The sequence below is a fragment of the Sinocyclocheilus rhinocerous genome, unplaced genomic scaffold (assembly GCF_001515625.1).
Source record: "Sinocyclocheilus rhinocerous isolate Xijiao unplaced genomic scaffold, SAMN03320098_v1.1 scaffold247, whole genome shotgun sequence".
Classification (NCBI taxonomy): Eukaryota; Metazoa; Chordata; class Actinopteri; order Cypriniformes; family Cyprinidae; genus Sinocyclocheilus; species Sinocyclocheilus rhinocerous.
The window spans coordinates 929960-942033 of NW_015662919.1; the positions used below are offsets into that span (position 1 = coordinate 929960).

At 32.1% G+C, this 12074-nt stretch overlaps 1 protein-coding gene across 1 annotated transcript in view; it reads left to right on the forward strand.

Moving 5' to 3' along the window:
• disc1 (DISC1 scaffold protein) overlaps positions 1 to 12074 on the forward strand; it is a 72140-nt gene that overhangs the window by 17921 nt on the left and 42145 nt on the right. Inside the window, exons 5-7 of the mRNA XM_016538457.1 lie at positions 1028 to 1124; positions 1455 to 1657; positions 4717 to 4771. Coding sequence (XP_016393943.1) covers positions 1028 to 1124; positions 1455 to 1657; positions 4717 to 4771 — 355 coding nt within the window. The remainder of the gene's footprint in view (positions 1 to 1027; positions 1125 to 1454; positions 1658 to 4716; positions 4772 to 12074) is intronic.

Genomic DNA, 12074 nt, shown 5'->3' on the forward strand with positions numbered 1-12074 from the left:
TTTATATTTTTTTTTATTTCTACTGTTTTTTATTAGGTTTAAGTTTTTAGTTTTAGTTATTTTAGTGCTTCAAGTAGTGCTTTTTATATATCATTTTTAGATTGTATTTTATTTCAGTTAATGTTGATTTAACGTTTTGGTTTCATTCCAGATAATGTAGATTTTTATTTTAATTAATGATTTTTTCATGGTTTTGGTTTTAGTTTTAGTTAACAATAATAACCCTGGTTATAAACAACTTTTTTTACCAGCTGTAATAAATTCATTTATTATAATCATTGAGAAGTGCCAAAGATCCAGTGTTTATTTTAGTATTATTTATTCATATTTTAAACTTTGCTTTTGTTCTGATATTCAAAGTTTAATTTTAGGTAATGTTTTAGTAATTTTTTATGTGTTGTATATTTAAAACCAAAAAATTCTGTATAGCTTTAATTTTTTAATTCAGTTTTAGCTTTAGTCATTTTAGTATTTCAACTTCAGCTCATTTTATTTCAGTTAGTTGCCAAGGCAGCATTTCTAATTTTTAAGTTTAATATTTGTATCTAATATTTGTATTTTATTTCAGCTTTATGTCAATTACTGAAAATGATTATTAATAGTTTTAGTTTACGAAAATGTTATAGTACTATAATTGAGAAAATATTTTTAAATATTTCTATTAGGGTTGCAAAAATCCTTGGAATATTCAAAAAAAAATCCTGGAAAGTTTCCCAAATTTACTGAAAAATTTCCACCTTTTTGCAACCCTAATTTCTATATAGTTTTTATTAATTTTTATTTGAGGTTTAGTTGTAGTTATTTCAGTACATCAGGTTAAACTAAATGAAAATTAGAACTGTTGCCTTGAAAACTTGCTGAGATAAAATAAGTTATTTTATTTTATTTCGGTTAACATTTTATTTCAAGTAACAGTTTTTTTTATGGTTTTAGTTATATTTAACTATGATAACCCTGGTGTTCAATAATAACACATTTCTAGTCATGTTTTGCAGTGGCTGATTATAAATAAATTTTTTTCAAACAGGCAAAATGGTGAATTGAGTGACGATCAGGGATCAGGCAGCTCTCAGAGTCAACCTCGAACACGAGAGAAGCTGTTAGAGGAGAAACAGAGGATTCAGGTGAACAGAAATATATGATCATCACTGAAATATGAATAATGACAGCTTGTCACTTGATGTTTAACCTGTAGAATATTTGACTACAGTACATAAGCATCAGTAAGCCTTTGTTGCATGAATGTTTAACATGCACCGATACAGATTTTCATCTAATGGTTCTGGATCTAAACCCTTTAAATGGCAGAAATAATGTTATCCTTGCAGAAACAGGCTTTTGACTATCAGCATGAAATCTTGTTGCTCGTTCTGGCTTGAGACCATATGAGCGATCTGTTGTTGATTTTAGCTCAGTAATAGGTTAAGGGTTAAATATGGGTTGTGCTTGTTCAGAAGGAGATGTGTGGTCTTCAGCGGAGGCTGGAGGAGCTGCGGGAGCAGAGCAGAGCTGTGGAGGAGCAGCTGGAGCTGGAGGAGCCCGTCCTGAGAGCCTGCGATTCGACTCAGCTGCGGCTGATGGGTCGAGTGTTGGAGGACATGATCACCTCTGAACACCGGGCCCAGATCAGCGTGTCTCCACCCGCGGAGATCATCAGGTGAGGGCAAACAGAGCAGCAAAATGTGGAAAAATGTGAGGTCTCATATCTCATTTACACACATTCAAACCTGCACGTCGCTAATGGTCAAGACACATGTAAGAGCATGATGCGTTTTGAGGCACCGTGGCTGAAAAAAGTGCAGAGGTTTGAGAGATAAAATCATGCAGGTTTGGAAAAAGTCAATGTCAATGATTCCTTTAACCTCCTAAAATCAATATAACTCGTAGATTATTGATTCTGTAAAACAGCAGTAACAGCGTTATGTTCAAAACCATTCATTTAAAGGGGTCATATGATGCGATTTCAAGTTTTCTTTTCTCTTTGGAGTGTTACAAGCTGATTGTGCATAGATAAGATCCCTGAAGTTGCAAAGACTAAAGTCTCAAAACCAAAGAGATATTCTTTATCAAAGTTAAGACTCTGCCACGCCCCCCTAAAACGGCTCGTTCTAACACGCCCCCACATATCTACCCCACTATGTGGAAATATTTGCATAATGCGCCCAAATGTGCAAAGAAAGAAGGCGTGGTTTCAGGAACAGCAGTAGTCAGTATTTGAAAAATAATGTGTTTTTTGAACATTAAAGCATAAATTAAATTAAAGCAAAGTGTAACCCAATAAATTATTATTAATAATAATAATAAATATTAATATTTTAATTGATAATGTTATTTTATTGTTAATGTATATTACTGATGAAAACAGCAGCAATAATAATAATAATGATTTATCATTATAAGGGCTTACAATTGAATGATTATTTTTTTTATTATTGATGATGATGATGACGACTGATATAATAATAATATTAAATAATTATTTATTGTTATTATTATTGTTTTAATTATACAGTTAAATTTTTATTGATAATATAATAAATAATTTTTTATTTATATTTATTTACAATCATTTATTTTATTGATAGTATATATTATTGATAAAAAATAACACGAATAATAATAATAATAATAATAATAATTTATTATAATGACTTCAACTGGTTATTATTTTTATTATTATTGATTATGATGATGGTGATTAATAATAATAATAATAATAATAACAAAGATAAAATAATTATTTATGTTAGTATTATTGTCATTATTGATAATAACAAAACACCAACATTAAAAATAATAATACTCATTATTATTAAAGAATGATGATTATTATTACTATCATAATCAATAACAACAATAATGATAATATAAAGATTTATTTCCATAGTGATTTACTATTGATTGATTATTATTTTATTATTATTAATGATAATGTTTATTATTTATATTAATAATAATGTTGATTATTTATTGTTTACTGTTGATTTAGTATTATTATTATTATTATTGAAAATATTTATATTTTCTGTTTATAATTAAGAAATCTATTTATATTTAATGTTATTTATTTAAATATATTATAATATTTAATATATGCATATTAATTACATATAATATTTATTATTATTATTATTATTATTATTATTATTATTGATGTACATTTATAGGTGTTCGTATATCAGCTATTTTGCAATAACTTGTGATGTGGCTTATTCAGTCAGGTTTAAGATCCAGAGATCTGTTTTATAAACAGCATTATGCCATCAGGGTTAGTAATGAATTATAAGTGGAAGCTTGAGTATATTATCTGACACTTTTGTGATGGCATCAGTAAGTGACAGTAATATGAAAATCTCTATTGTTTCTGAGCTCTTTGCTGTAATTTTGAACAGAAAGCGACAGGTGATCGTTTAAAGATGTTAGATGTGCTAATCAGTATTCACTAGCGTTAACATTTAAGACTGATGTGGTTCAGTTAAATCTTCTCTTCAGTGGATTTAGTTTTTGGAGGAGATTCAGGGAGACAGACACTCTGTGAAAAACAAAGGTCATCTCTAGCGGCGATGAAAGGTCTGTCTCTGAGCAGAGAAATATTGAACTCTAGATTGCATGACTGTGTTTGGTCTCTCACAGATTGATTTTGATGCATATGTAGATTTATTGGAGGTACGGTGCAGATTGAGGTCATAACATTGAGCCCAGCTAAACAAACCCCGCTGAGAGATTGATTTATTTTCTCCTGCACTGAGGGCCGGTTTTAAAGCGAGTTTTGAGGAGAAGCAGCTGAGTCCACGTGGATTCTCCATGCAATCCTCTCTCTTTTATTGTATTTTTACCCGGCCCTTCTGGAAATGGGACACACTTTTCAGCACGGTTATGAATTTATATTGCTTTCAGGCTCCACAGAGTTAATGGTTATTCAGATGCTGGTGTGGATGAATATCAGTTTTCTGTCCAAAACCTGTGCGTAATGCTTAAGAAGAATCGCTCAAGGCTCTTGATGAGGAATAGCTGATATTTTAGAGATGTGTTACTGACATCTAATCCACTTATTAAACCTGTATATTACCAGCAGGATGCGCTTTATCCATTTGTTTAATCACAGCAGTTATTTTAATATTATTGATATACTGTTATAGTTTCTGTTAATATTTTTATATTTTCTGTTTTCACTTTAATTTTAGTAAATTTTTTTGTAATTTTGTTTTCATTATTTTTAGTAGTTTTTATTTTTTTTAAATATGTATATGAAATATTTAATTTTTATTAATTCGTTTTAGTACTTCAACTTAACCTAAATGAAAATGAGAAACTAGCTGGTATAAAATAGTAAAAGTTTAACCTTTTAAACTTAAATTTTTTTTTTAATTAAACTTAAACTTTTTAAATTTAAATATTTTAGTTAACGTTTCATTTCAAGTGATTAAAATATTTTATTTCAATATTTTTTTTATTTTTTATTTCAATATTTTATATTTATGTTATTATATATTTATGTCATTTTTTTTATTTAGTTGTAATAATAACCCTGAATCACAGTATATATTGCTTCGATATTGCTTGCTAACGTGTATTTATTAGTAGTGTTTGCTAAGTCAAGCATCATTATTACTATTCCTCAAATTTGGCATTATTTTTTAATGTACAATTTATGACTTTACTGTTCAAATCTCATTTTCAGCATCACTGATATTTATAATTTACTTTTATTTCCAGACTTCAGGAGCAAGAACGAGCGCTGAGTTTATCTGTCAAAGAGGCAACAGCTAAAGTAAGTCCACATTTCAATCACATATTAATCTTCTGTTCTTTCCCTAGGCATTTTATTTTATTTTATTAAGATTCTCTTTACAAAAAAATTTTTGATAAAAAAAAATATATAAAAAAGTGTGGCTCAAATGTATGTTGTATTTAAAATTGTATTTTATTTTATTTTATTACTTTTTTTTAAGTTTAATTTCTTAAAAAGGTTTATGTGGCAAAAATGTTTGTTGTATTAAAGATTTTTATTTTATTTTATTAAGATTCTCTTAACAAAAAAGTTTGTGGCGCAAATGTATGTTGTATTTAATTTTTTTAATTTTAATTTTATTTTATGATAATCTCTTAAAAAAAGTTTGTGGCAAAATTTTTTGTTGTATTAAAGATTTTTATTTTAGCCAGTGTACTAACCAGTCAATATTAAATCTTATTAAATATAATTTCACCTTCAGACTGAACAATCCTGTTATTGCTTTAAATATTGTTGCTGTTATGTGTAAGTTAGTGAGATGTGTCTAGTTTCATTCACAACCTCATAATGCCAGAATGCCAGATTTATGTACTTGTTTTAAGCATAAACCTAATTAAATTTAAACCATAAGTGAAAGTGCCAATGAAACAAGACAACAATTCTCTGAGATCTCAAAATCTCAGGTAAATTTGTGCCGTTTCTTGTTTTTTACTGTAAAACAAGAATAAAAGATACTGACCTGGAAGTGTATAATGGAATAACATACTATCACACTGTTGGAGATACTGTATCCCACATAGGGTTGGGTACCGAAACCCGGTATTTAATCGGTCCCGGGGCTAAATTATGAAAGACCGGAGTATCGATAAGCTCTGACGTTAACGGTTCTGCTATCGGTACTGGAGAAATTAAGAAAACACACATACATTTATTATTGCTATATATACATTATCTTGCAAATTCTATCTCACCAGAGTCGCCAGCTATTTTTCAAACATTTGTCTATGACGCATTTTTGCTATTCGCAATTCAGAAGCGAGATCGCACCCACGCGGAGAAGCTTCAGCACGCGCAACATGAAAGCCCTGTTTAATTATGATAGAAGAGAGCTAAACATTCAAACATCTGCTTACACTTTAGGCCTGTGGCGGTTTTATTAAGCTAATTTAAAAGATGCCCTGTATATACACTTAAATCTTTAAACATAACAGAAATGTTGTATAATATATATTTGATAAATATACATATATAATACATTAACTTACAAAGAGCAATACATTTGTTACAGTATTTATCTTTGTGAACATTAATTAATAAAAGTTCAACTGTCAATTGTTGGCTCATGTTAGATATTATATATACTGTATATAAATTGGTTTCATTTATATTATTTCTTATTTAATGGGACACCACCTCCACAATCTTTCTTTAATATCAAACAATATCCTAAATTATTATTTTTTTCAGCATGCAGCATTTTAAATTTAAAAAGCTGCAGATAATCAGACGCAACGCTAAAGTAATATAATATTAAGTCCTATAAATATAATTATTTGACAACATATAATTTTACTATACTTCTTTTCTTTTAAACCTCTGAGAATAGTTTGGGAGTAAAAAAAAAAATCGTGCAATTATTTTAATAAAAACAGCAGATTGGTTAATATTCCTTGTGAGAAATGAATACATTCCTGTGCAATTAACTAAATTAAGTTGCTCAAGACCCTGTGAGTCCTGCGGTGCACAGGGAGCCCTCTGAGCTTGCGTCATAAGGTCATAATCATGTAGCCAGAAGTAGCAATAATCTATGCAAAGTTGTATTTCTCTTATTGTTATATATGTTCATATGCAATAAAAAAAATTATTTTTATGAACATTCACTTCAATGGTATGAGAGACTGGATGATTTCAGCTGATTTCCTATTGAACTGTCAGCAACTGAGCAGTGCTCAAACTATTTCAAATATAGTCAATTAAGCTACAAACTCGATCATAATGCTCAATGTTTCCATCTAACATATTCAGAGTTCTGGCATGAAACTCTAGATGGCGCTCAATCTCAATCTGACCTAATGACATCATTATCACATGGCACAGCTGATTGGTTCTCTCCTGTATCGGTAGCCAATGAGCTCGCTGCTCATCATTCAAATATATGACTAAGGCTTGCCGTAGCAGTAGCAGCTTGCTTCAGAAACCCTCCACCTTCCCCAGCTCCACTGAAGTATTTTGAGCTGCAGCTTGTCATATTAATAGAGTGTTTTCACTAGTTAGCAGTAAACCGGTTTCATCACCTGAATATGTTCGTAGATTTGTGTTGGATGTTATCTTTGGAATGGAAATATGGATGTTTTATTTGTAAATATCATACTTTTTTCCTCTTATTTCAGTTAATGTCATATAACTACTCAGCTAAGCCAGTAGTAGTGCTGACAGTGTCGTGTAAACATGACTGAAGATGAGAAAAGCAGAGGAACAGACGAACCGATTCAGTTTGAATCATTTACGCTGGAACCGATCCGATTCAAACTCATCATCCAAATTGATTCAAACGATCATTCAGTTCAAGCGATTCACAAGCAAAAACCAGATCAAAAGAGTCTTTTTCGAATTTCGACATCGCTTGTAATGATTTTAAAAAGCATGTATAGTCAGTGCTTGAAGTGGAAAAAAAGAACCCCCCTCCAAAAAAAAAAAAAATTCCCATTGAATTCCCAATGTATTTATATAGTGCCACAAGAAAGAGAGAAATAAAAAAAGAATTGTTTAGAGCACTTTTAATAAAAATTAGCACAAGTCAAGCTGGGATACCAAACAGGATCACAGGGAGATGCCAAAAGACCACTAAACCTGCTGCCTTGACCTGACTGTATATGTACAGATCCATTCAGAATGACTAAACCACCGACCACCATATAATCTAAAACACCTTCAGTCAGCATTCATTATAAATCACTCGTGCTTTTAAGCCAAATATACTCTGGACGTGAGTCTCCAGTTCCTGTTGCAGTGCATTGTGGTGTGTGTGAGTTAGTCAGCATGTGTCGCCCTCCCACGACAGTCATTGAGCTGCTTTCCTCCTGTGAGCAGCATGGGAAACTGGACACACAGTCATTTATCTGTGTGTGTGTGTGTGTGTGTGAACTGGTGTCCGGGATCGCTGTGTGTTTTCACCGCGGGTGGAGCTGAGAGGAGATGAGCTGCCTGAAAAATGGCACAGTATGACTTTGCCCTCTGATGCACCATTATCTGATGGCAGAGCCGGCTGCAGCGCACAACCGCCTTCACATCGGGAGGGCCAGTGTTGTCTGCTGTGGCATCTGGCCCATCATTACTGGCTTCCTGAATGCTCAGTGCTCAGTATTTTATTTTATTTTATTTTATTAAAAAAAATAATTATTTTATTTTATTTTATTAAGATTTTCTTAAAAAGAAAATCTATTTTATTTTATTTTTAAGATTTTCTTTAAAAAAGTTTGTCGTATGGCACAAAATACGGCACAAATGTCGTATTTAAGATTTTTATTTTATTTATTTTTTGATATTCTCTTAACGAAAAAGTCTCTGTGGCACAAATGTACATTGTATTTAAGATTTTTATTTTATTTTATTTTATTTTTAAGATTTTCTTTAAAAAAAGTTTGTACTCACGCTGTGATCAGCGGCAGCTGGATGCAATAATCGCATGCCAATGTGCATTGGCTCATTTAGTTTACACTCGAAGTAGATTGGTCCCTCTAAGCGAGATCCCAATTCGTCGGTCATCCGACGTGACGTCGAGAGTGACCGACTGAAAGGGAACAGCATTTATTTGAAATAGAAATCTTTTGTAACATAATGTTTACTGTCACTTTTAATCAATTTAATGCTTCCTTGCTGAATGAAAAAAATAATTTTTCCCAAAAAAATCCTACTAACCCCAAAGTTTTGAACACTAGTATACTTTTATTTCGTAATTAATCATGTTTACTAAGTCAAGCATCACTATAACTATTACATATACTTCCCCAAACCCTAAGTATTAATCTTTTGCATACAACTCCAAATAGCACTTAGAAATGCCTTAGCTACAACCTAGCAACACCCTGGCAACCACCTAACAACTTGAAAATAAAAAAATGTAGTAAAGATTTGACAGTGTCTCTTTTAAATCTCAGACTGCTTCTTAAATTGCATGCTATCTGTATTATTTAGTATGTGAGTTTTTAGTATGTCAAATCATAGTATGCTGAAAACAGTATGCAGTATAAATAGTTCTATTATTTCTGGTGGCTTTCTGAAGTTTTAATGTTTCAGCGAATAGTTTTGCTGTTTTTCGTCGAATATTCTGCTTCTGTGTTTGGTTCTCGCCGCAGGAAATGACTTCAGCAGCGCGAAGGAACTGAAGGCAGAAATCAGGAGCGCGTACGGCGAGAGAGATCGTCTGGAGGGGCTGAAGAGGAAGCTGCAGGCACTGGGCGCAGGAAGTGGACGGGATCTGAGCCGCATGAAGGAGCAACACAACCAGATCAAACTGGAGCTGCAGGAGAGAGAAGCCCAGTATGGTGAGTAACCCGCAACACAGACGTCCGGCATTAATTAAGACCACTTTATTTCTGCTGACACAGGGGGGAGCCATTTCTTCATGGAGATCCAGAGACGTCTCAGCTGGAAATGTAGATGCTTTCTCTAGTTTTCTAGGTTTCAGTATTGATTTATATAGAGAGGACATCTCTGTTCCTCACGTTTGCTGTCAGTGTCTCTCTGAATCGTGCTTTCAGGCAAATAACACTATAAATTGTCCCTTGATAGTGAATCCTTATTGTATAAGTATAATATGCAGCAGCTCTATTATTATTGATTATGTTGAATTATATATTAATATATTATATTAAAAATATGTTTGTAATATATGCATAATATTTTAATATGTGCATAAAGAGAATGAAGAAATATAATACAATATAATATAATATATATTAAAAAAAACTTTTTTCGGAGCAATTTACTGTAATACATTAATTAAAATCATCCTATCCAGACACACACTTTATTTAAAATCAGCATGAATTAAATTCAGTGTACAAATATTATTATAATGTATGAATACTTCAGAATTTATTTGTTCATTTAGCTTTTTGATTTCAATAATGTTAATTATTCTGCAGAAGGATTTTTTTTTTTTAAACTTTTATCACATTAATGAAAATCATCCTATCCAGATACATGATTTATTATTTAATTATTTATTTATTTTTAAATCAGCGAATTCAATTCACTGTATAAATATTGCTATAATGTATGAATACTTCAGAATTTATTTATTTATATTTTTCTGGGAGTTTATATCTTGCAATTCTGACTTTCTCTCTCAGAAATGCGAGTTTACGTCTTGAAATTCAATTTATTTTTTCCAGAATTCTAGACACCTGACTGCAGTAGTAGTATAATTTTATTTAATGCCATGTCAGCATCTGGGGCTATTTTCATGGCAAAAACTCAATTACAAATAATGCAAATATCACATAAATACAACACAAAATTCTAAGAAGAAAAGTCTGAAAAAGGTCAGAATTGTGAGATAAAAAGTATACTTTTATAAATTTTTTAATTAAAAAAAGTGTATTTAAAAAAAAAAAAGAATATATTTATATTTTTATTCAGTGGCAGAAATAAGTTTCCGTATGTTAGAGACATCGATTAACACACACTGATCATCTCTGGATGTGGTACAGTGATGGTAAATCCATGGTATTGTCTGAAAATAACATGGCACCACCATAGCAAGTTGAAAAAATGTGTGCAAATATATAAATCCTAATGGAACTATCAATCGCCAGTAAACAGTGGTGCCAAGTCAAAAACAAATCTTCACTGCAAGTTAGCATTTCTTACGAATCACGGTTTGGTCCCTGAAGTTTGAGCTTTTTCCGCTCTGTTTAGTAATTGTTTTCTGAGGGTGAGATCATGATAACAGCTCTTTGTTTCTGCACAAGCCGGGGCAAGACTCATTTTAAAAATACCATTTAATATGAGTAAATACATTCTTAATTATGCAAGCACAAACCCAACAGCAAACTAAAACCCCCACGTGACAAGTGACACACGCAAACCCTTTTCCTTATGCCCAAAACAGTGATCTGATGGCAGTTATGTGGCAAATACATGTGTCAGCATGTTATTATGCGAGTGGGAAGACAGGCTAATAAGAGCCTATAGCAGGAGCAGCCCGTTCATGTCAAAGATCTTTTGTGTTCTGTATCATATTCGCCCGCTTTGCATATTTAGCATCAACGCTCAGGCTATCATTAGCTCACAATCTCTCTCATCCCGACACAAAGACGCAGACCAGCCAAACTCTTTGTTGAGCAAAATGTGTGTGTGTCAAATTAAGCAGACGAGTGTAATCCCTCTAACGGCTGGCTGGATTCCCGTTGGCTGTCAGCCGCGTCTCCTCCTGTTGTTGGACGTGTAGGGAACCGAATAAATGACAGACCATCTCCTGCAATCTCCATCCTGCATATCCTCACGGGACGCCAGAGCCAAGCGGAGAAGATTTTAATGTGCATCTGGTTATCATCGCCAACAGGTCAGATGATACCAGACCAGTTAATTTACACCAGTGACGTGAGCCAGACATTTCGACATCCTTTCAGTTTGTTAGCATTAAACACCAGGTGAATTTCACAAAACATGTCAACAGCATGTCTAGATCATATTGCACCTCAGAGACAAAAGGAAAAAAAGAAGAAATTATAATTTGCATGAAGAAAATGAAGCCTATTGTATGATAATTCATATTTGTGAATATAAAATTAAATAAATGAATAGATTCTGAAGTATGCATTATGACAGTATTTGTACAATTAATTTAATTCATGCTTATTTTAAAAAATTGTGTCTGCATAGAATGGTTGTAATTCATGAAAAAGAAGAAATGATATTTTGCACGAAGAAAATGAGGCCTATTGTATGATAATTAACGTTATTGAATATAAAATTAAATAAATAGATTCTGAAGTATACATTTATGGCAGTATTTGTACAATTAAATTCATGCTTATTTTAAAGGGGTCATATGATGCGATTTCAATTTTTCCTTTCTCTTTGGAGTGTTACAAGCTCTTGGTGCATAAAGAAGATCTGTAAAGTTGCAAAGACTAAAGTCTCAAATCCAAAGAGATATTCTTTATAAAAGTTAAGAGTCAGCCACACCTACCTAAAACGGCTCGTTCTAACACGCCCCCAACATGTCTACGTCACGATGTGGGAAGATGTGCATAACGCCGCCCAAATGTTCACGCAAAGAAAGAAGACGTAACTTTTATTCTCGCTGTAGTATTGTTGACGCTGCCGCCATGTC